The sequence below is a fragment of the Hipposideros armiger genome, unplaced genomic scaffold, assembly GCF_001890085.2.
Source record: "Hipposideros armiger isolate ML-2016 unplaced genomic scaffold, ASM189008v1 scaffold_162, whole genome shotgun sequence".
NCBI classification, from domain to species: domain Eukaryota; kingdom Metazoa; phylum Chordata; class Mammalia; order Chiroptera; family Hipposideridae; genus Hipposideros; species Hipposideros armiger.
Genome location: NW_017731512.1, coordinates 649,943 through 676,307, shown reverse-complemented (window position 1 = coordinate 676,307; position 26,365 = coordinate 649,943). Strand labels below are relative to the sequence as shown.

General features: G+C 35.6%; 1 protein-coding gene across 1 annotated transcript in view; it reads right to left on the bottom strand.

Moving 5' to 3' along the window:
- Positions 1-1,667: 1,667 nt before the first annotated feature.
- CDC50A (cell division cycle 50 P4-ATPase accessory subunit A) overlaps positions 1,668-26,365 on the bottom strand; it is a 32,619-nt gene continuing 7,921 nt past the window's right edge. The window contains exons 2-7 of the mRNA XM_019651588.1: positions 15,242-15,349; positions 12,933-13,040; positions 9,052-9,139; positions 7,870-8,016; positions 7,010-7,216; positions 1,668-4,319 (exon numbers count right to left, since the gene is read on the bottom strand). Coding sequence (XP_019507133.1) covers positions 4,126-4,319; positions 7,010-7,216; positions 7,870-8,016; positions 9,052-9,139; positions 12,933-13,040; positions 15,242-15,349 — 852 coding nt within the window. The 3' untranslated portion in view covers positions 1,668-4,125. The remainder of the gene's footprint in view (positions 4,320-7,009; positions 7,217-7,869; positions 8,017-9,051; positions 9,140-12,932; positions 13,041-15,241; positions 15,350-26,365) is intronic.

The window sequence follows — 26,365 nt, the reverse complement described above, 5'->3', positions numbered from 1 at the left end:
AAGCATCAGTCTAGGAGGTCCAATATCTGACTAGGATAGGATTAGATTTCTTAAAAGCAACAATGAAAGCTAGAAGAGTGGATCAATGCCTTCAAAACTCTGAGGGAAAAATATTTTTAACTTAAAATTGTATATGCAGTCCAACTATCAATGAAATGTGAGAGGAGTAAGAACATTTTAGCCATGTAAGGACTCAGAAAATGTGCCCTTCCATATACCACTTCTTAGGAAGATTTAATTGACTGAGGAAGTGCTACAGTAAACAACAGAGTAAACTAGGAAAAGCAGATCCAACACTATAGGGTGACAAAAGGAGGTCATGAAATAAAGGCTGTGAGGCCTGAGAAGAGAAAGACCAGTACAGATTGGCACGAAAGACAAATTCAGAATACATCTCTCTAGTAAAAACAGTGAATTAGGCTATCTGATATTTGGGGACAAAAACCCTTCAAAACTAGTGATAAGACCATGGTGAACTGACAGGGAAGTTAGAAAAAACATAAAACATGTTTCTAGAAAGTTATGTACAAGTGTTAAAAATCAGGGGATAATTAATTTCGGGAAAAATAAAATTAGGCAAAATGTAATCATAGTGCACTGCTTTGCTCTGCAGTATACAGTATTTTTATAGTCATAATTAAACAACAGCTAATGCATTTGGTAAATAGTATGACTTTATAATGGTAGAAGGGGAGGTATGTATGTTAGAGAGCTGAATGATCTGACAACATTATCAACATAATAACAGCTAAAACTGTTAAATCAATCAACAGAATAGACATATCATTTAGATATATTAAGACAAATATCAAAAGAAAATTTTGTTGTCAAAATGATTGTCTCTGGCAGGTAAAGAAAGTTGGGACAGGGACTACTGTTGTTCATCATAAGGCCTTTAGATTTTTTTAACTGTGTACATGTTGCTGTAATAAATTTTACAATATATAAAAGCAAATAAGGTCACTATAGTCTGATTTGATTTTAGACATGATGTTTATTTTGAAATTTCAAATGACATTAGGGGAAATGTGATTTTTATGTTTACTGAATGGGGCATAGGCTAAAAAGAGGCTCTAAAACATTTTACTAGATCATCCAAACTCTACAACAAAACATTTGTGTATCAAAATTCTTTTTGAAACTTTACTGTTTCCACTGTCCCCTTAAAATAACCATGTTCACAAAGAACAAACTTTGCATCTTAACCAACGAAGGACCACACTATAATTTTAAGGCAGTGTTTCCATGACATTAGGTGAACAGAATAAACAGCATTCATTAACCCTACCTCTGAGCGGCTCCTCTTCTAGTCTGGCTTTTCATTTCCTGTGTGCCCTGCCTACTTCATTATTTTTATAATCCTTGCCTCTCTACCACTTCATTTTCTATTTACCAGACATTTCCCTTGATTTAACAGGCAACACCGCCCATCTGCCTATAACCCAGATGACAATTTGACCACTTCTGGTAAGAATAGATGTTATACAGATAAATCTTACAGTTAATGCTGTTGTAGCAATTAATACATATATACACATGGCAATCAAATCTATGTGTGGAAATGTTATAACTTGGACTCACTAACCCTGAGCTAAAATTTAATGCTAAACATTAGCAACAACACCGGGGGCATTGTTATTTTAGTAAGACACTTGAACGTAGCAAACTTAATTTTCTTCATTTTTATTAATACAGAACATATTAACAGAAAGTTATCTTTTAGTGTAATCAAGGTTACAAATAAACTTACTAACCAATAAACAAAATAAACAAATAATATTCCCTTGACTCTCCTCTTGGATGAATAATTCTCTATTCCGTAATACAGTTAGTTTTACCAACTTATTTTTAAACTGCCTATTTCAATGAAATTTCTTAGCTTTTACTTATTACATAATTCCTTCAATTGAGAAACTTCATATAGCAAAATACTTCCTTGTACTTAACTTAGTTGTCTTAAAAATGCAATGATTATTTGAAATGTAAATATTACATCACTGAGTATAAAGCCCATAAGGAAGAAATGTTTTCTCTCCTCCCATGCTTCAGAGGCCATATGAATGTTCCCCATTCTTCATATTTACCAACAGAAATCCCTTAGAGCTCAAATGGCAGGAGAAACTGAAGCCATCAATGTACTTATAAAATAGATAAAACTCCAAATATATTTTAACATTCCATCTTCACCACAGATGAGAAAGTGTTGGAAGGGCTCTTCAACTTTCCTTTAGCAGCACCTTTGATCCCCCAATTAGAAAAAGGATGCAGAACAGCAGTCTTTATTAAACAGCACAAACTCAACCTGGAAAAACTAGCCAAAATCCCTCTCCCCCAGTGATGTATCCCAGAAGATAAACTGCCATGCGCAAGAGGATCAATTATCAGAATAAATAACAATATGCTGAAGGACAAAACAAAGAATATTTTTAGACAAAAAATACCCTATTCACTCAGAAATTTCAGGATAGTCATACATTAAGTATGTACATTAAGTACCTCATGCAAGTAATATCCTACCAGTTAAAAGTCATTATGAACTACAGCCCTTTTAACTGAATTCCACGTTACACAAAACTTAAGAAGTGTGGCACATTTCTACTATTAACCATTACATCATTTTTTTTAAAAACATATTAATCAAAATTGATACATTACCCAGAACTTCTGATTTAAAATATAACTGAAGGAAACCATTACAAACTCTGAATAAACAGGCATTCTTCTATACAAACATATAAGTAAAAAAAAGAAATAGCAATTTCAATGCAATTAAGCCCTCCAATTAAGACATACATTTTCATGCATATGAAAAAAATAAGTTTACATTCAAGAATAAGTTCCATACCAAACAAATTACAGCATTTATTCAATAAGAAATATTAAAATAATTCCAGTTAATAGAAAATAAAATAGCTTCAACCATATATATTATAATTTAGCATGTACATATTCCAAAATCTCCAGAATTTAATTAGGAAATTTAAAGAACTTTTTAAAGTATGTCTTAGAAAAACCAACCAAAACTATTAGTGCCTTAACTAAAGAGAATGTACATACACATCCATATTTGACCTATATGCAAAAATTGAATAAAATATAGAGGAAATGAAGATTACTATTTTCCAAACTTTCCATAATATAATATTAGTACTTAAGCCAAAACACTTACCTGCAAAACAAAAACAGCTTGAGGTATTTGCAATGCTGAAGCAGATTTCTGAATGTTAAATATCACAAGAATGAAAACAGTCTCTTTTGAACATTTACATCTGGTTTACAGCTGAGGCAGAAGTTGAAGGTCTGCCAAGAAGTTTTCCCATGTCACCTATATTCTTTCATCCCTATGAAGTGTTAAGCTTCAAGGGAAGTGATCACATGTAAAAACATATCAAGTGAGTTGGGGTTCCTAACTGCAACATCTTAATCAAACAGAAAGAGGAATTTTAAATTCTCCTACCTGAGACCTACTTGACCTCTTCAGACATGAGCATTAATGCCTATGTTAGACAAGGTAAGCATGTCCTTTGAAATCAAAACTAAGCTTGACAAAGAACTGTACTGGAGATACTAAGTAAATGACCCACCTCACCAAAGATGGTATTTTAAGCCTCTACACACGACACATGAAAATGATGAAGTGTTTTATTTAAATTTGGTCTTTCTTCATATTTTCGTAACTCTGAATCCTGAAACATTAACAAGTCATTGTACTCATACATCTTGTAAACCCTTTCTTCACACAATAGGCACACATAGATAGCACATGTCAATATAATATTATCAATACAGCATAAACATGTAAGCAGTAGACGCATTTCACATGAAAGAGGCTCTATGCATCATATGGCCTATCTCAACAAAAAGCAAACATCAGAATGCCATTTCAGCAGTTACAGTGCTGATATGATTAATACAGCTAGTTTGTTTTATACCCGTCATATATTTTCATAACTCATCCATAAGGAAGAAGCAAAGGACAAAGACTGTTCTTAAATAAAAAGTTATGTGCCAACTTCAAAAATGATATACTAACCAGACATCGGCATTCAAAAGCTAGGTTGAATAGGACTTTGAATAGGACTGGCCTTGATGCACATGCAGTAAATCTGGTTTCAGAATATAAAATTAAATGGTGATGTCAGCAGTATTACTACTGTTTCTATATTTATGATTAATTACTAGCAGTACAACTCCCAGAAGGAAGGAGATGGATCCAATAGCGATGTAAGCAATCCCCAAAAATGGGTTTTTTCCTCCCATCCATGATATAGTGCTTAAGATCATCCGTTTTCGTCCATCAAAAGAATGTACAGGGTAATCTGATGAGTGTATAGGAAGACTTCCATGTCTAGTTACTTGATTTTTAAAATACAACTTAAAAAGCTGGCATTTAATTGCTTATAATTGCATTTAATTGGCATTTAATTCATTGGTATAATTCTGAAACACAGGCATCTTACTCACATATGTTCTGACTCAAAATAATTATATAATTATTATCTTGCAGGACTAGTTTAGCAAATTAAATGTTAGTAGTAAAAGACAGTATAGTTTGCAATCAGATGCAATCAAATCTAAGAGTTATAGTTTTATAATTAACCCTTGATGTTTTGCAGGGCCAAATTCCCTTCCCATCTTATCAATCTTCAAGATATTCTGGGGCTGGCCAAGTGGCGTGATGGTTAAGAGCTGGCTTGGGACGCCAGAGGGCCCCGGTTCGGATCCCACATATGAGGGCCAGTGACACTGCCCTTACAGCTAAGATGCTGAACAACAGCTCAACCTGGAGCTGGGCTGCCGTGAGTCACCGGTGGAGGCATAGGCTGCAGCCCCTGTTGCAGTGGGTTGCCATGGGCTACCGTGTGTAGCCAGCAGCCAGCGTGAGCGGCCTGCAGCCACAGTGAGGGGCCATCCAGAAGCCGGCAACTGATCTGCTTCGCCCGGGAAGAGCGCAATGATGGTGCCAACTTGGGCCAGTGAAGCAACGTCCTCTACAACTAGACTGAAGAACAAAAGGACAGCAACTTGTCTGTTCCCCTTCCCCCAATTCCCCAGCGCTGTTCCCATCCCCCCAATTCCCCAATAAAAACCTAAAAAAAAGATATTCTGCATTCTCCTGACAGTTCTCTCAATGCCTGGGATGCAAACTGTCTGTCTGTCAACAAAGAATTCCTGAGTGCTCCAAAGACTTTCCTTTATTGTATTCTAGGCTTCAGGTTTGGATACTGTGACACAGCTGCCCTCTACTTTGGCTATAGCCTCAGGATAATATTCATTCTATCAGCACCTGAACTGGGTCTATCTGTCCAAAATTGTTCCTATGTGGGCGGAGTTTCAATAACTCGGTCACTGTCTGACTATCACTACCAGGTCATATCCAGTGGTGTACTGAGGTGCAAAATCAAGAGACTAAGGGTTCAAAAAGACCATTACTCTGAAATGAGGTCTATTAATTTAACCATTTACTAATCCAATATAAAACCAAAACTATATACTTATGGCTAACTTGGATTATGAAAAATCAAAAGATTAGCAAACATTTAAAGTCTAATATTTGAGAAACTTGTCATTCATGAGATGTACAAGCAATGTGCTAGATATTGATCATGTAAGGACTTTGTTTAGAATAAAAGGTAGTGTCCAATATTTCTGTCTTAAGAAAGACTGCATCTAGGCTGATATTGGATTGATCTAAACTATTAATAGTTAGGGATGCAGCCTGTAGTGGTGGTTGATGGTAAACTCATGGCCTTTGGAGTCAACAGCTTGACCATAAGCCCTAACCCTTTTACTTACTCCTATGTCAACTCGGGTTAAGTTACCATATTTTGCTGTGTATAATGCGCTCCTATGTATAATTATGTGCACCCACGTTTTTGCCCCAAACTTTCAGGGAAAAAACACTTTTGTTTTAATTTTTTTAATTCAAATTTTTAATTGTTTACACTTAGGTACTTGTTTTTCGTATTATAAAGGAATTTTAGCATTTATATTTTAAAATATTATGGTATAAGAAATTTTATGTAACAAATAATTACAAAATACAAGAACAGATACAAGGTACAAGAAATTTTATGTACCGGTAACAAATTTATGATATTTACCCATCATAGAAGGCCAAGAACTCTTACTTGCTACAAGTTCATCGTAAGTTCCACAAAACCAATTATCCTATTCCAGGGTATTATTTTGCATGTGGATATCATTATTGATTTCTAGTTACACTTTTAACTCATAAGCATAAATAAAAGAATTAAAAACATTTATATAGATACAGAATTAGTACTATCCATGTATAATATGCATCCTTATTTTTCCCTCACAAATTTGGGCAAAGAAGTATGCATTATACAAGGCAAAATATGGTACTTAAATGCTCTATGTTCCTGTATTTTTATCTATAACATGGAGAGGATAACTACCTCATAAACCTTGAATTAAATAAAATAATGCATGGCAAGTACTTAGTACAATGTTGACATGAGGTCAGGAGAAAAGAAATGATATTTAACAGCACTGAAAAATACATCTAAATTATTAATGTGGAACAATCCAGCTAATGATAAAAATGTTTTGGTACTATAAACAAATTAGAAACAATTACGTTGATATGAATTAACATATCTGATTTTTTATATTTAAAAACATATATTAAAACAACCCAGTACCAGCAACACTTATTCAGTGTTAGGTACACTAACTGGCCTTTGCATTCAGCTCAATTACAATCTCTCTTGTAAAAATATCTAGCTTACTAGTAAATCTAGCACTTATATTTTAAATAATTTTTCCAAATAATATGCTTGAACCCTAGAGTACACAGTATATAAAAATTTAAGACATTTCTGGAAGGTATAAATTAAAAGATACTTTCTCATATATATGAATACACTCATAAAAATGCAGAGATCAAAACTGAAACACAAAGTAGCATACCACATAACTTAGATAAGGTTCGACTACACTCTTTAAATTCTATAAATCTGTGCACATGCCCAAAAAAGGATACTGTATGTGATATTCAAATAATACTGTCCAGCTGGTAATGTTGGATGTAAATCACTCTTCCGCTCTATAAGACGATATAACTTACGAAAAGTAGGTAATGCTGCAGTACGCATCCAAACAATAAAATCCTCATTTATGAACCCGTTATTATCTTGGTCAGAATCCAGCATGTATACTGGTTTAACCCAGTTTACTGGTTTTGTTGTACCTTAAAAAGGAGGGGTGGGAATGGGGGAGACAAAATATTCAGTTGTATTAAGAGTTTCACTGAAAATTCACACTCTAATAAAAGAAACATATGCAATACACAATCGAAATATTTTTATCATTTTCAAAGGTATATATTCATATTCTAAGGAAGTCTTCAAACCTAGAGAAAAACCAATTCCTCATGTAACAACATAATTACAAAGATTTGATTGCTATCTCAATTAAGAGAATACTAAAAATAGGCTATTGAGTATATACCAAAAGGCAGATGATTTAATGCAAAGATATAATGGTAAGAAACATTACATTATGAAATTAGGGAGGCATAGAAACAAAAATAAATTTGGATTTATAATTATAATAAATAATTCAGGCTTGTTTAAAAGAAACATTGTTGCAGTTTTAAAAGATTATGGCTAACGTGCTTCTAAGAAAATACCAACAAAATTCAAAGTTAAAAGTATGTATTTCCTTTAGAATTTCCATATATCAGAACAGACAACATATTTTACCTTCTCATGTATGAAGAAAAGTAGTTGTTTTCTAAAAAGCATAAACTTCCTTAAGATTCAAAAGACAGAAAATTTTAGGTACTTTATTAAAACTCCTAAGTCTATATTATGTTTTAAAGGGCTATTAGTAATATTTTACCTTTGAATCGTTCTTCTAGGGGGAGGTCTCCTCCAGGGGGATTTCTGAATTTCACATTTTTATCTGTCCACCAAGCAATACCTTTCTTTTTCAAAGGAATAGATGTCAAATAGGATCCATTGCCGACCAGAAACAATTCTAATGTATCTAAATACAAAAAAATGAAGGACATTGCTAAATATCTATTGAAAATCTATAGTACCTGCTTTACTATATGAGAAATCAGGATCTGGTATTTGATCCCAAAAGTGGCTGTAACAGAGTAGGCATATGATGTACATTTGCTCTTGATTATTTATCTGTGAATTAACTATTACAACTTTATAATCCCAGATGGACTTTTCTTCCCTCAATACAATTCTAGGTCACTTTCCTATATGGCTAGCTGATATGTGATAAGGTCAAATGTTTTAATATAAACTCAAATAAAACAATTTGCAAGGTAAATCTGCCTCTTCTACTTTCCTTTAAAAAATGCACTCCTAAATAGCTTCTGGATTATCCATTTCTCTACCTGCACCGTCCAGTACAGTAGCCAGTGGGTATGGAGCCTTTGAAATTACAGCTGGTCCAAATGAATATGTTTTATAAATGTATAATATCATCAGGTATCAAAGACTTAGTAAAAAAAAATAGAATGTAAAATCTCATTAATAACTTTTATATACTGCATATCATTTATATGTTGAAATGATAATCTATGGGGCATACTGGGTTCAATAAAATATACTATTAAAATTAATTTCACTTGTTACTTTTGTTTTTAATGTGATAAATAGAAAACTTAAAATTATATACATGTCTCACATTTATCGTTCACATTATATTTATATCAGACAGTGCTGCTCTAAATGCTCAACTATAGCTTCTTTTTAATGGTATAAGTATTCCAAGTTGGGAGAAAGGTAGCCTGGCTTTTATTTTATCATATATGAAAGAGGGAAGTTAGCACAGTGTCTCTGCTTCTTTCTTCCCAGAAACAGAAATTTATTCTTAAAGTATAAGAATTCTCAAAAGAAAGTCACAAAGCATTACAATGCCCACTGAATTACTAATCGATATATTTATCTTAAGGTTGTTGAATTTCTCAATTTCATTCATGTTTACTAGACGATCAAACCTGTAATAAGATTACACAAATATTCCTCATTATATGTCTATATGTGTATCTTTGTATCATACCATTAAACATGCTGTTGGCAATAGCTCCACAAGGAGCAATTGGTTTGTCTTCATTTCTTCTATAAGGCTCACATTCCTTACTGGGATTCTGATGTTAAGAAGGAAAAAAGAGAGAAATTATTACCCAGGCTTCCAGGAGAACTATAAGCTAGCTCTAATCACTGATTAAAAATTAAGTCCCTACATGTTTCTCACTTGCAGGGCATATGAGTCAGTATTATAAACAGACTATAAACAATGTCATTTAAATACTCAAATATATTCCTTAACATTACTGTATTATCTTTTTAATGTAACTTTTCTTTGCATATATTTGGCATATAGGCATATTATCAAATTGCCTTTTTGATTTTCATATCAACACAGAAATCATAACCACTTGAAAAATTAAGAAGTGGCCTACTATCAATCTATTTGTGACATAATGAAAGGAATCTTAAACTGGAAGTAAAGATACTGGAGGTTCTAGTTCCAGCTGTGTAATATGAGACTTTGGGCAAATCTCTTGATTTATCTGGGCCTCACTTACAAAATGAACATGTTCAACTAGATAATCTGGAATTTTGTAATCTTGGGTTAAATCCCATGTCAAGGTAAAGAGGGAGGGAAGGAAAGCCTAATGCAGATTCCTAGAACATACCGATCTCCTCTAAATTGTGCATCCAGGTAGAAGGAAAACAAAATTACTGGCAAAGTAAGGAGCAATTACCTGTCCTCCAGATTTGGTCTGACATAATCCCTACTGAAGATTTCAGGAGATATGGCAGTTACAGGGTTAAATGGAAATTCTACCAAATCTGAGATTAGGTGCATATCTGAATTGTTCTAGGACTCTAAGGCCATATTAAGCCATGTCTCAAAACACATTATCTTTAATATTTGGTTTCTCAGCTTTTTTGGTCCCTAAGCCATCTAGGTTTATAAAGTTAGAACTCTGAGAATATGAACACAGATAACATTGAACTGGCTTATTACTATTTGAATGTTCTAATGAAAACTATGATTTCAAAAACAAGGTTATTAAATATAAATACACTTTTAGTAGGGCAAATATATTCTAGCCACTAAATTCCTAAAGGAGTTTTAAAAGAAAGGAAAATATTATTTACTACCTATGCATCAGGTACTGAACTAAGCAATACTAGGTACTCTGCAGTAACTGGCTTAGGAAACTCATTGAATAAGTACTTAATATGTACCATGTGCCATGCAAGGTGCTAGAAACAGATAAAAAGAAAAAAATAAATCAAGTCCCTGCTTTTAAGCAGCTTATCATGTAACAGAGGAACAGACCCATACACAACCAACGATATTATGAAATAAGAGCCATGATAAAGGTGTCTATATTCATTCAACATGAATGCCTTCCATGTGCTAGGCACTGGCTAGGCACTTGGTATTTAGTAATTAAAGAAAGTCATGCTCCTTGCCCTCATGAGCTAACAGTGTAGTTGGGAAGACAGAAGATAAATAAGTACACAAATATATAATTACAAATTGCAATAAGTGTTATGAAAATGCTATGCAAGTAATTAATGGGGGGAGGACAGGAGGAGCTACTTCAGAATCTATGATAAGGAAAAGTTTGTCTCTGGAGGTAGTATCATAAGTTAAGACCTAAAAAAGAGTAGGAGACAGCCATGTGAAGAGCAGCAGAAGAGAGTTTTAAGTAGAGAAAACAATATACGTCATTGAGAAAGAGCCTGATATTTCTGAGAAGGTGAAAGGTAAATGTAGTTACAGTATGGCAACACAGAAGATAACATCTGATGTGACTGGAGAGTTATGCATAACTCAGATCATCCTGAGATTTTACTCCAACTGCTAGTAAACCACTGAAAGATAGTAAGCAGAGAAGTGGTATTTATTCTGTTAAAGATCACTATAGCAACTAGGAAGAAAATGGCCTAGAAAGGAAGGACAAGCATGGATGACGTGGGGTGACAGTTTGTTAAGCAAAGTGAGAAGTGACTTGGAACAGAGTATGAATGAAATAAATACCGGGGGTGCCAAAAAAATGTATACACATGACTTGTATTCATCTTTTGTTATCGCTATATAGAGTATTACCATTTTAATACAGTTTTTTCCTTTCTTAAAATGTGTATACATTTTTTTGGCACCCTATGTATATAAAGCAGTTATTTTGCACCAAAGGGCACTGAATAAAAGAGCAGGCCTTGAAATGAGGGGACCTCTAGAAAAAGAGTGAAAATCACATTCTAAGCAACTGTAAATGCCAAAATGGGCAGATTACTTCTGCCACCAGACATGGTTAGGGAGCAGCATACATGGCCCAGGGCAGCAAGGCCAAAGGTACATTAAAGATAGAGTGTAAAACAATGACACTGAAGTGCTAGGTTGATATTAGATTGTGAAGAGTCTTACACACAGAGTTAAGTAAAATTGGACTTCAATTTGTCCAATCTTAAAATCTTTAAAACTTTTGAAAGTCACCTAGTCTTAAAATCATACATTTTTATCGAGTCCAGGGATCAAAAAATGACAGATAGTAGGCAAAATCTAGCCTACCACCTGTTTTTGCAAATAAAATTTTATTGGAACACAGCCACACCCATATCAATTATTGTCTACAGCTGTTTCCATTCTACAACAGCAGAGGTGAGTAGCTACAATAGAGACCATATGACCTACAAAGCTGGAAATATTTATCATCATGCCCTTTACAGAAAAAAATTCATCAACCCCTAGTCTAGTCTAAAAGTTATGCTTGCAGTTTGTAAGAAAAGAATCACTCTCAGCTTCTTTCACCCTCAGTGAACAGAGCTTGTTTCTAAAAGAATTGTTCATCAGCCACCACTTCTGGATCTTTGAAGACAACCAATCTATAATCCCAATCAACAAATTGAGACAGGCCTAGGAATTTGGTATGTCTCACAGAATATCACCTTCTCTGAACTTGAGTTCTAAAAATTGGGCTCCACAGTGTAAACCCACTATTTTGGGTTATAAAATATTCCAGACCTAACCAAGATCTTTAAATAGACTTATTATTTCCTAAGATCCCAAACATCAGGAACTAGCAATAAAACCAGTAAGGATAGCCCAGGGCAGCTATGTGGTTATCAAAACCACTCTGGTCACAATATGATCCTAAATTGCATTCTAAGAGATTCGCCATTTCGAAGAGATCCTAGATTGCTCTGCGACTCTGAAGGTTTTTCACATTGACAGCAATAACATAAACTACTTGTGCACCAACCACTACTATGGAAAGTTGAATAACAGTCAGGAAACTAAGATCCTCTAGTCCACAGATTCCCAAACCAGGATGGGCATCAGAAGAGGAGCTTATTAAAAATAGATATTTTAGAGAGCTCCACTCCTGCAGACAACTGACATATTAGACTTAGAATTCTGGAATCTATATTTTCAAAAAGTTCCTCAGACAGTTTCTCAGTAACCCACCCTTTGGACTTTACTACTCAGGCTTCCCAGAAGTTAAATTGAGAGCATGCATACATGTTCAATTCTAAAACACAATCTCAGAAATTAAAAGTAGTTTAATTACATATTCTTACAACATAATAATAATGAACAAACCCAAATAGAACAAATTATATACCCAGAATGCCAGACCAATCAAAATTCCATTACAAATAAATAAAGCAAAAATCCCAATGACACTACTAGAAACAAGCAGGTAGTAATGCGTCCTCTGGCTGTAAGAAATTGTTAATCTGTATAAATTCCAAAGGAAAAAAATTTTTAACTACAAACTCTCACTAAACAAACTATAAGTGGCAAGTAACATTTTCATTTCATCCTAACAATATTAAAATTAACATTTCTAACTAAACAATTATCACATGTTCATATTTCATAGGTACCACATTTTCTGATTCCATCATTTTACTTACAAGTAAAGCACTAGAATCTCCATTTAGTTGACTGTCATCTCGAGATTTCACATAACGACGATGGTTTTGATAGAAATTAGACAGTCCATAATACATAAATACATTACCCTAGAGAAACATAAAGGGAAAAAAAATTCATATAAAACTACTAAGTATAAAATTGTGTCATTCATACATAAAAGTTATATAATTTTGGACTTTACTAATTCAAAATTTGTGAAAACTTAAACAGGTACTGGGGTGAATTCTACCAGTACTTAGCAATCTATGAGTAAAATGGTACAAATTTTAAGTAAGGTTAAAGACGGTATGTTACAAAAATCCACGAATAAACTTTGAAAATATCCTTAAAAATATCAAAAAAGAACTATTTCGATTTTTTTTTTAAATCCTATTCTAATTGATCTACTTTCAATTTAAAACTTTCTCTAATTTAGATTGGTCTTCACCCAATAGCATAAATTTTTCCAAGGGATAATGGTGAAAACTTCATTTATTCCCAAAGTAATTCTGAACTTGAATTAGGACATAATAAATTTCTCCATAGAATGCTATCTAATATTAGTAATTAATAAACAATTAATAGAGTATCTATGATAACGAGTCACTTTGTAATAATGAAGAAAAGCATGTTAACGTATTCAGTGGAGCCAATTTGGAAATAACTTGGGAAAGAAGGATAACCTACGACATACACTAATTATTTAGAAGATGCCATGAAGCCATCTTGAATAACTAAGATTTTTAGAGGTAGCAAAAACATGAGACTATTTTCTCCTGTCTTTTTGCTACCTCTATCATCTATAATGTTATCCTCAATTAAAAGAATTAAGTAACTTTAAGTATACATTTATTTGATTCGTTGTTTTCATATACACAATCATTTATATAAAGCTTGATTTTCAGATGTGAAATTTATGCAAACTTTTCCATTCTATATAAAGAAAACATTTACATGAAAACCATTTATTTATTTATTTATTTTTGGTTATCAAAATTATATCACAGAAACAAAGAATATGCTCTAAAAAAAATCTCAATTAAGAACCACAGTAAATTCAACTTACAAACTGAAAAAGATCCTTTCAATGAATACAGAGACAAAATAACTTACTTGAAGTTGTCTGCAAAGGCTCTAGTCCAGTTCAAAGTTTTGGTTTATGAGACAACACAGAGCCCACAAAAGAATGAATCTGAAGATGATCACCTTTGCAGAAGAGAAGTTCTGAAATAACTGTTTTTCAATAGGGGAGGAAACTAATGGAGCTTCTAAATCATTACAAGTCTCTTTCATTTCTTTAATTCTGCCTGTTCTGACAAAAAGGACTTAATGCAACTTTATAGTTTGTCAATCACATGGAAAAAGAATAGAATTTTTATGGTGTTTTAAATTTATGTTATTTCTGCTGAGAAGTAAAATAATTAAATTTCTGTCTTCTCCCAAATTTACTGTCTTGTTTTTCGTTTTTTTGTCTTAATGGCAGCCTTACTGTCCTTTATTTCAGTGCAAGAGCATCTACGACTCCATAGCAGCCATCTGCCAGGGACTACAAAAGTCATCACTACCTTTAAGAAAATTATAAAGTGTAGAAAAATCTAAACAGTTGGCATGTATTAAAGCACTTTTGCTCCTTGAAGAAAACAAGAATTTTTAAGCTCAATTTGCAGGTAAAGGAGAGCACAAACTGGTCTTGCCATCCCTATTCTGAATCTTTATGTCCTTTAGCATCTGCTCAGTTTCCAAGAATGACAGATAAGGATGATTGCAAATGACAGTCAGGCCACACAGAGATGTTCTAACTGCTGATTATCAAGATATAACAGATCAATAAGGTTTCACTATTTGCATTTATGGTAATGGTTCATATCTGATAGAATAATACAATTAAATGATGGGTGAATAAGTATTTATTTTCTAAAGTAAAGCTTGTTTTAGTATTAAAAGTAGGCAAAACAATTTGAACAATTTTTAAAATATAAGTAAATGTAGATATAAACTTGATCAAAATTGATTTATACAATTTTATTGATTTATAAAATTTTCCAGTGAGAGGATAAAATGTTTTAAATTTAGTTAATAAAATACTATGTAAAACTATTTAAATACATGTAGTTAATTACCAGACAGCATAATGCAATCAATAGCCAAATAAAACAATCTTCCTCAAAAGTGTATGGATTCCAATAAATTCAAGTGATTTCTCTACAAAAGAAAATAACTAGCAAAAATAATAATAACAGCAATGATAATATAGCATCAATACTTTTTAAAGCGTGTCTTTTCAAACACATTACTTGGGAATACAAACCTCAAATGACTGTTCCAGTGTGAAGTTAATGGCACAAATACAAGATGTCACATTTGGAGACAAACATTTATTGCAGGGACTGGAAGGGTCTACTCCGGTATAATCAATCTGCAAAAGAAAAACAGGACTAAGCACTTCCTGGGAGAAAGTGGGTAAACTTCAAAATAATTTGTTATTAGAGGGAAAAATGAGTCCAATGAAGCAACTTACAGCCCAGGAAAAAAACTGTTTTTAAGGTCATTGTTTGTTTTGACAATGTGAGTAAAAACTGTTATTCTACTGGCTCATCTTTCCAAATAAATTCCCTGTCTCCTTTTTACCAAAAGAAATTCATTTATGCATCAAAATCATAAATATAAAATTCAAACTGCATGATGTATAAAAATTTAAAGAGCTATATATAACGTTTAAATAATTGTGAACAAAAAGGGGGCTATATAATAAACCTGACAAGCTTGGGGGGGGGCCACAGGGCAGGCCTAACAAGCTCAGTGACCAAAAGTAACTACACAGGATGGTCTGATTATAAGTTCCTAATTGGGCAGGGCATGGCAGGTAGTCACATCCCAGGCCTATAGCTTCCTTAGCAAAGGTCAATCTTTACCTTAAGTGAACTCTATCCATTGTTCTTATGCATATAGAAGGTCAGAGTATTTTCTTTTCCAGACCCCTAGAAGACAACCACAGGCACCAGAGCACAAGACCACCAGAGCCGGAGACCACACAACCCCTCAATGTTTTCTTGTGCCCTGAATACCATCTCTGTATGCTGTAAATGTTAACTATTAACTATCCTGTACCACCAATGTAAAAGTATGTGCTTCTTCATTCTGCTTTTTATCCAATTCTAGAGATTTCCTCCACTTTGCTTTCTCCCACCTCCTTAATCTACCACCAGTGGATTCTGTAACCTTCCTTACTTTTCTCCTTTGACAGTAAATGCACAAAAGGAACTGCAAACTGCCAACAAAGCATTTTCTCAGTTGAGATTTTGCTCCTGGACATGTCCTCAAAGTTTGGCTCAGATAAACTCTTACAAGATTTTTCTATAGGCTGGACATTCTTTTGTTGACATAATTAAAATATCAGAACAATACAGAGATCAGTAAATCAGTTATTGCTCTTAAATCTTCTAATCTTAAATATGTTCAGTCACCTCAGCTTTCCACAGTACATTTTCAAATTAAAAAGGGCTATCATTTGTCCAAACCCTGGTGTTACATAATAAAGAATTAGTCTTGCATCACCAAAGTGACACTACTTTACTGCCTGTGCAAGAGGAAGCAAAGATTCCTCCTTGCCCAGTGGCAGCACTCAGCCAATAGGAGACTGCCATCTCAGGCAAGGAAAAGCCACTATACTTCAAACTTTTATTAGTTTCCTCTAATACACTCTTCATTTACAACAGCTTCTCCCAAGTCCATAAAAGAGCATTCCTCTCCTTTGTTTCTCTGTACTTGCTCATCCTGAACTGCAATTCTTTGTTGTTCCCGAATAAACCCATTTTGCTGGAGGATTATCTAGCTGTCTGTTTACAACATCTTGACTGCTTCCAAGTTTGGGCAATTATGAATAAAACTGCTATAAACATTCATGTGTAGGCATTTGTGTAGACATAAGTTTTCAGCCTATTTGGGTACATAGCAAGGAGTAGGAATGATGAATTGTACAGTAAGAATGTTTAGTACTGTAAGAGACTGCCAAACTGTCTTCCAAAGTGGCTGTACGATCTTGCATTCTCACCAGCAATGAATGAGTTCCTGTGGATCCAAAATCTCACCAGCACTGTCAGTGTTTCAGATTTTTACAATTCTAATAGACATGTAGTGGCATCTCATTTTAATTTGCTATTTCCTAATGATATATGATGTTAAGCATTTTTCATATGCTGATTTGCCACCTGTATATTACAGGCTAAATATCTGTCTCCCCCCCCCAAAAAAAAATTCTTATGTTGAAGCCCTAATCCCCAATGTGATAGTATTTGGAGGTGGGGGCCATTTGAAGGTAATTAGGTTTAGATGAGGTCATAAACATAGGGCCGCCATGACAGGATCAGTGTCCTTATGAGAAAAACAAGAGAGACCAGAACATTCATTCTCACTCCCATGTGAGGACAAAGTGAGAAAGCAGCCATCAGCAAGTCAGGAAGGGGGGCCTCATCAGGAAGTGAATCTGCTAGCACCTTGATCTTGGACTTCCTAGCCTCCAAGACTGTAATATATGTCTATTGTTTAAGCCACCCAGTCTGTGACATATATTTTAAGCAGCCCAAGATAAGACAGATTTTGGTACTGAAAAGTGGAATACTGCTGTAAGAAATATCTAAAAAGACAATAGTGTCTGTGGGACTGAGTAATGGGTAGAGACTGGAGGAGATTTTAGATGAATGCTAGAAATATGGACATTAAACTGAGTCTGGTGACACCTCAGAAAGAAATGAAGTTAGAAAGAAAACTTCCATCTTCTCAGAGAATACATAAATAATCATGAACAGAATATTGATAGAAATCTCTAGATCTCTAGATTCTACCATAATAAAGGCCATTCTGGTGAGGTTTCAGATGGAAATGAGAACATGTTATTGGACAATGGGAAAAAGCTAATCCTTGTTATATAAAGTGGCAAGAAAAACTTGGCTAAGCTGTATTCTAGTGTTTTATGGAAGGTAGAACTTGTGAGGGATGAAAGTGGATATTTAGTTAGAAGACTTCTAAGCAATGTTAAAGGAGTGGCTTGGTTTCACCTGACTGTTTATAGTAAAATGCAAGAAGAGTGAAATGAATGGAGAAGGAATACTGTTAAGCAAAAAGAAACCAAAACTTAAAAATTTGGAAAATTCTCAAGTCTACCCATATTGCAAAAAATGAAGCTTGTTTTGTAACAAATACTAGGGTAGAGCTGAACAACCATTTGATAAAGAAATTAGTGAGAGTATGGGCCATGGACCTAATTATCTATTCCAGCAGAGTCACTGTCAGTTTGAACTGTAGGGGAAACAGAAGGGACAAAATGAAATCAGGCTACAGGACTTCTTAGATCCTACACATCTGGACCCATACAGCCATTCAGCTGCAAACATGTGCTGTTCTTTAAGACAAAGAAAGAATGATCCCAAAGAATTCAGAGAACTTCAGGGCTACTGTCTTAGTTCAAAGTGGGGGAAGGGTTCAACAGGCCAGATGGCAGCAACGCAGCCCCAGCGGGTCCTGAAGGCAATGCATCAAACCAAAGAGGATTGTTCTTGAGCCTTAGGATCTAAGGTATTTGCCTCGTTAGGTTTTGGAGACTGTTTGTAATTTGTCACTCCTTTCTTCCTTTCATTTTCTCCCTTCTCAGATGGAGAAGGCTACACTATGTCTGTCCCTCCATTGTATTTTGGAAGCACATAACTTAATCTGGTTTCACAGCTGTAGAGAAATTTTCCCTGGGGATAAATAGTACCTCAAGTCTCAATGCTACCTGATTAAAATGATATTTAAGATGAAACTTTAGACTTCAGAGTGATGCTTTTGGGGCTGTTGGGATAGAATGAAAGTATCTCGCAAGCGAGAAGGATGGGAATTTGAGGTGCACAGAGGGGGAATGCATGAACTAAATATTTGTGTCCTCCCCCCCAAATTTTATATATTGAAACCCAAAATCCCCAATGTGATGACATTTGGAGCTGGGCCTCTGGAAGGTAATTAGGTTTAGATGATCTCATGAGGTTAGGGCCCCATGATGGGGTTAGTGTCCTTAATAAAGAGAGGAAGAGGGATGAGAACTCTCTCTGCATGGTGAGAATGCAGCAAGCAGGTGGCCTTCTGCAAGCCAGAAAGCGGGTCTTCACCAGGAACCAAATCTACCAGCATCATGATCTTGGACTTCCCTGCCTCAAGGGAAGAAATGAGTATCAGTGAGAAACGAATATCTGTTCTTTTAACTACCTAGTCTATGGTATTTTTTTATAGCAGCCCAAGTTGACTAAGATATTGTATATCTTCTTTAGTGAAGTGTCTGTTCAGGTCTTTTGCCCATTTTTTAATTGGGTTGTTCATTTTCTTATTGCTGAATATTAAGAGTTCCTTGTATATTTTGGGTAACAGTGCTTTATCGGATATGTCTTTTAAAAATATTTCTCTCATTCTAAGAACTTTATGATGAACAGCCCTAGTTATCTTTACCTTAATAAAGTAAAAAAATTAGCCATCTAATCTTTGTTTCTGAAACTAAACATTTAAACTTTATACATGGATATTTAACTTCTCTTTGTAATTGCAAAAAAAGGTTAAAATTTATAATATAAAGAAAATAGAGCCAGCATCTAATTGTAACATTATTTGCTTTTCAAAAACCACATAGTGCTTAATAAAACGTGGTTTTGTCAAATTCTGACATAACCTATTGAAATGTTCTCCATCCAAGCTTAATTGCTTACTAATGAAACTTTGTCTAGAGAAAATTTTCACTCACTGCAAATATCTAAGAGAAGCTAGGCACATAACAAAAACAAGCTAAAAACACAGGTCTCCTAACTGAAGAGAAAAAAAGCACATGTAATTTTTCAATAGGCCTGTTGTGCCACAACTAATGCCCAGGGCTTATTCATGCACAATATTCCACTTAAAGCCAAGTTTTATGACTTTGAAGAGATGAAAGAAGAGATCATTTAGAAGAGTAAATTATATTTTAAAAAGCATATTAAACTATATTGAAATTTATTTCCAATTTTTTATTTAAAAATTTCTACATATTTTCTCTCTCTTTTTAAAGACTAATTTAAAGATTAAAAAATAAAAGTTGCCAGCTGGGCCCATTAACATACTGTATGCCTTTGGACAGAAACCTCTCAAATCACTCTCTTTCAAATTAGTTTCTAGGGCAGAGTAGGAAAGAAAGATGATCTGTTGTAATTACGCAAAGATATATATTCTTTATTTAACTGAACAAAAATAATATGATGGAATGTGAAATCTAATAAATTATACTACCTACAATATATTAAAACTGAACATTTTACTGAAACCAAGAATTGACTAATAAATTGGACATCAACAAAATCAAAGGATAGCTATAACATTTTTAGCACAATCTTTTGATTACAATTTTAAAATGCAAAGAAAAATTGCATGTCTTTTTTTTTTTTTAAATTGGGGAATTGGGGGATGGGAACAGACAAGTTGCTGTCCTTTTGTTCTTCAGTCTAGTTGTGGAGGACATTGCTTCACTGGCCCAAGTTGGCACCATCACTGTGCTCTTCCTGGGCAAGGCAGATCAGTCGCTGGCTTCTGGACGGCCGCTCACAGCAGCTGCTGGCCGCTCACGCTGGCTACTGGTGACTCATGGCAGCCCAGCTCCATGTTGAGCTGTTGTTCAGCATCTTAGCTGTAGAGGGCAGTGTCACTGGCCCTCATATGTGGGATCCGAACCAGGGCCCTCTGGCGTCCCAAGCCACTTCCTAACCAACGCACCCCTCGGCCACACCACTCGGCCGGCCCTGCATGTCTTTTGATTCCAAGAATTTGAAAGGAACGTTAAAAAAAATCATCATTAACATATTAAGCCTTATGATGCGCGAGGCATGACAAAAGGTATAAGGTAGATACAAAGGCACTGAGATCTTATACTTAGTCAATACAGTTTACGCAGCACTTTCTATTATATACATATTTCATATGATCCTCACCAAAACTCTGTAGTATTATCTCCATTTCACATAAAAAGAACACATTCAGAAACATGCCCAAGGTCACACAAATAGCAATAGCTGGTAGTAGGATAGAACCAAGGATCTCTTATTCCAAGCCCAGTGTTCCTTCTACTGACCTGCTTTTTCCCAAGAATAGTGATTGCCCTCTGCCCTCTAGAACACTACTTTATCAAAGCACATGAATACAAAAAAATAACTACTATAAATGCTAAGTGCCAAACCAAATGGTAAAAAGGACAGAAGTAGTAGATGGACCAGTGCTTTCTTACTGAGGAGAAAGAGGATATGAACTGATCCATAAAAATTAAAACAAAATTTTAAAGATGAAAAAAAGAAAAAGAGGGGGCATATGAAGAAGCAAGGAGCGAGCGAGCACAGGTCCATTTAAGGATAATGAGCATAGGTACTTTGGATTTCTGAAGTTTTCATGTTGGACAGAAAGGAGACAAGGTGAAGAAGGTAAACTGGAGACATAATGATACACTGTGTTTTAATGACTAGTGTTTATTGAATTATAAGCATTTAATATACATCATCTCATTAAAAAGTACAATAGTGCTACGAAGTTTGTTTTTATTTTAACCTAGGAAAATACCATTTAGGAAGGTTTAGCAATTTTCCCAAGATCACCCAGCTAGTAATTACGAGCAATACTTTGAATCCAGCTCCGCCTTTTCTCCAAAACCTAAGCTCTTTCCACCATGTTATGCCCTCTCACACAATGGACATAACATCCTTTCTAATGTACAAACTCAGGACCTTCAGATCATAAGAATGAAGAAAAATCTCTGAGGGATAACTCTGATTTGTTTTTGTTGCTATAAACATACTTTCAAGCATTGCTGAATTCTCCATTTTGAGAGTTTTAGATACAATCCATCTCCCACTTCAGAAGCCAAAGGGGTAAATGAGTCCTTTCTCTCCCTAACTCCGGTGGCCAGAACTAAAGCCTTAGATCTGGATCAATCTTGACTGAGTCTGGATGACATAATCTCCATATAAATCACTGAATCTTGGGAGATGAAGAGTGGGTGTGATCAGAGTAGCAGCCACAGCACTAGCTGGCCAGGAGAACTCAGCAGCAGCTGTAACATCTAAATCACTGTTTCTGCTCCCAAACTCCCCTGTCTTCCCACCTGTCTCCAAACCCGAATCTCATTTCCCATCCAGTTTATGCGAGAGATACCCAATAGTCCTGTAATAAATTCCTTTCCTGTGTAAGCTAACCAGAGTTGGTCATTGCTGCTGACAACAAAGTCTCTGAAAACTAAGTAATCCTGAGTGTAAAAAATGTCCTTCAGGAAATTAGTTAACAGGAGAGATTTCTGAGGAGGCTAGCAATCAAATATTTGTATAAGAACAGATTAAAAGGAATCTAGGAAATGGGACATTTCTTCGGGAATGCCCCATCATGAAGTAATCACTCATTGACTTAGTAGTGTGGAGGAGGAGGAAACTTTCCTCGACCCTCTCCTAGGTTCTTTTGGCTAGTCTACTAATTAAATATGAGCCTGATTAAAAAGAGAAAATAACCAAATTTAATACATACCTACCCTTAGGAACCCCACATACATGACAGAGTCAGAGATCCCACACACATGAGAGCTTCAAAGACAGAAAGGGAAAATGAAGTATACGCACAAGGCATTCTGAGCCAAGAATCACCTTGGGGGCTTCAGAGGGGAGGAAGGTCATTGCAGGACAATAAGAACAAATGTTCAGTAATTAGAAGTCTGCCGGGTCCTACAGATATGTCATAAAATTATTTATGGTTGTCACTCTTATAATGGGTAAGGCCCCTAATTTAAATTCCTTAAGAGGTAAAAATTTCTTGTGAGCCTGCAGGGTCTTGATTGCCTTCAACTGAAAATAATTCCCATGCCAAAGTGGCCCATTTTGGGAGGCCTGCCCTGAACCCCTACAATGTTTACTGAGTGCCTGTATGTTCCAGGCAAAGGGGACTCAGCCCAGTACCTGACCTCATGGAGTATAGAGTCTAATACAGAAAACAGTCATTAAAATGGAAAGGATATTGAGATACCACAGATACTATGGAAACACATAATGTCATCTTGTAGTCAGCAAATTTCTCCAAGTGCTAATGAGTGGATGTTATCCAGGGAGACAGTACCAACAGAGACTATATCTCTAATTGAGGGCTTAGCACATGCACAAACCCAGAAATATATGAATTTTGGACTTAAAGATCTGAGTTAAAGATAAAAATCTGAGAATCAATCGGGGGTTCTCCACTTAAGGTGTTTGTATAGTGGCCATTTATAAAACAATTGCCAATCAGTAGTAAGGAAAATTTATGTCTCAGAAAACAGAAAAGTGGAATTAGATTGCAGAGTAGAAGCTAAAGGGGTAGGTTTCGTGACTTTGAGCCCCTGTAAGCTAGAATAGTGTGTGGCTTTGTGTAGCCCAGGTGACAAAATGGGGATAGAGCTGTACAGAAGCCACTCTAACACTATTCCACAATTCTTCGCAATTGCAGCACTGAAAGCCTCAGGAGATAGCACCTTTGCAGACACTGGTACACGCATGAGGTACAGCAGCACCACTGGCAACAAGGAAGCTTGTTCAACTGACATTAGGTAGGGCAGACCTCAGCTAAGGGATAGAAAGACATGACATTACCCCTGCTCTACGTGACCAGAGCACATACTCCAGTTTTATGAGTCATACTAGTACCACTGGTGTGATACCACAGCAGCAAATTTCTTCACTTTGTCACTTAAGAGATCTTAAGCAAAAAGAGAAGTCTGTAAGGCTGAGCGGTTGTCCACTTTCCTGCCTCACAGGAAGTAATGCAAGTAACACTGCTTCTTACTCAAAGCTCAAAAATGAGAGCTATCACTGAGTTTTCCAGAGGTTATTATGATTGTAGACTAAGTCATCTGTATAGCCCAGGCCCTGGTAGGAAAGAAGGTGAGTATGGATTATAAGTGTGAGACAAGAAAAAACGACACAATAAGACAGCAGGGCATCTTGGAGTACTAAACAACATTTTTTAATGTATTTAAAATGCTTCCTTTTTATTAAATAGGTAATATATCAATGTAGAAAAAAATCCGCCTCAAAAATGCTCATCAGATAAAGGGAATGGAGGAAATAAATAAATATCCATGTTCAAATTATTTAGAGCCTCTTAAAGGTTAGCAGTTGAATGAATGATTTTTAAAAATCACTCTAGGGCCAGCTGAATGGCGCTTTGGTTAGGAGTTGGCTCGGGACGCCAGCTCTGAGCAGCAGGGCCAGGGTTCGAGTCCCACTTGAGGGCCAGTGACGCTGCGCCCTCTACAGCTAAGATGGTGAACAACAGCTCGACCTGGGGCTGGGCTGCCGTGAGTTGCTGGTGACGGCGTAGGCTGCAGTGGAGGTGCAGTGGGTTGCCATGGGCTACCATAAGCTACCATGAGTGGCTGGCAGCCGGTGTAAGCAGCCGTGAGCCGCCATCCAATGGCCTGAGAGCGACTGCCTCAGCCAAGAAGAGCGCAATGATCACAACACCAACATGGGCCAGTGAAGCAACGTCCTCCACAACTAGACTGAGGAACAAAAGGACAGCAACTTGTCTGTTCCCCTTCCCCGATTCCCCAATAAAATCTTTACAAAAAAACAAACAAAAAAATCACTCTACGTTATTTTGTTTTTGAAGATTAATTTTTTTAAAAAACAACAGCTGAGTTCTAAATTTATAGCAGAAGAACAAGTTTAATCCTTTACATCCTAATAAAATTCTATGGGTCATATGAAATCTGTTAAGTGTCTCTATAAATTACAGATTCCAAAGGGGAATCACTGACAAGGTTTTTACTTCTAATTCAATCAGAAAACCTCTATCTCAGACTTATAGACAATAAATGGATAAATGTAAGTTATCTTTGAAGAAAGGACAGCAATAACAAAGCTAGATATCATTTCCCAATGTCTACTCCATGCCAGAGCTGTTCTTAATGTTATAGAAAGGAAATTGCGATTCAGAGAATAAATGACTGCCCCAAAACCAAACAGCTGGTATGTATGTGACTGTATTCGTTTCCTAGGACTACCATAACAAACTACCAGAAACTGGGTGTTTTACAACAAGAGAAATTTACTCTCTCACAGTCGGAGTCTAGAAGTCTGAATTCAAGGTATCAGCAGGGTTCCACTAGCTCTGAGGCTCTGGTAGAATCCTCCCTTGTCTCTTTCTAGCTTCCAGCAGTGGTTGGCATTCATTCCTTGGCTTACAGCTGCATTACTCGAACTCCCCCTCTGTTGTTCCGTGATTCTCCCTATGTCTGTGTTTTCACATCATTTTCCCTCTGTGAATGTCTGTCTCTTCTTATCAAAACACCAGTCACACTGGAAAGAAGCCTGCCGAAAAGACCTCAACTTAACCTGATTACATCTGCAATGACTATTTCCAAATAAAGTTACATTCACAGGTACTAGGAGTTAGGATTTCAACGTATTTTTGGAGGGACAAAAGCCAATCCATAATGGTGACAGAATCATATCTGTCTAGCTCCCAAGTTGCTGTTCTTTTCATTAGACTGCACTGCTGCTTCCCATAATCTTGAGCATATGCACTATACAATAATTTAGAAATACGGAAGTCAGTTTAAAAGACATTATATTTTTAAATAAAATTGGCACCAATTGTTAATATGCTGAAGTTTTAAATAATACCAAATCTTCGTATTTTTTCACCTAAAATATAGATTAAAAACAACAACTTTGTTATAATAGGTAGATGCTATCCCAGGACCAACTTAAATTTTAGAGTTTGAAATACAAATTTTCATACAGTATTCATATAGGGCATTTAACTCATTTCTACAAATTCCAACATCAAGTTTTACTTTACCCGTTAAAAGTCTTGCTAAGATATCAAGTTATAAAACCTGCCTAGCACAGACCTGATGAAAAGGACACTATTTTTTGTATAGTCATAACACTGATATTCAAATATTAGTGGCTTGTACCTTTGTCTCTAATGCTACTTTCTGACAATAATCTCATGCCACCTCATATCATGTGTCATCCATTATATTACCCTCTCTAAATTGTCACTGGTCTTATCTCCACCCCATTTTTATATTTCTAGATGTATTCACTTGGTTGCATTTCTTTCTTCCCACTTGAAATTCTTACCATCTCCATCCATTTCAAATCCATGGTGATCGTCTGAAAATTAAGTCATAATTTGTTAATTTGTTTTGGTTATGCTTCACTAAAAATTTGACTTTAAAAAGAAAAAAAATCATGGGCTGGCCGAGTGGCACGATGGTTAAGAACTGGCTTGGGACACGGTTCGGATCCCACATATGAGGGCCAGTGACACTGCCCTGCGCAGCTAAGATGCTGAACAACAGCTCAACCTGGAGCTGGGCTGCCGTGAGTCGCCGGCGACGGCGTAGGCTGCAGTCCCTGTGGCAGTGGGT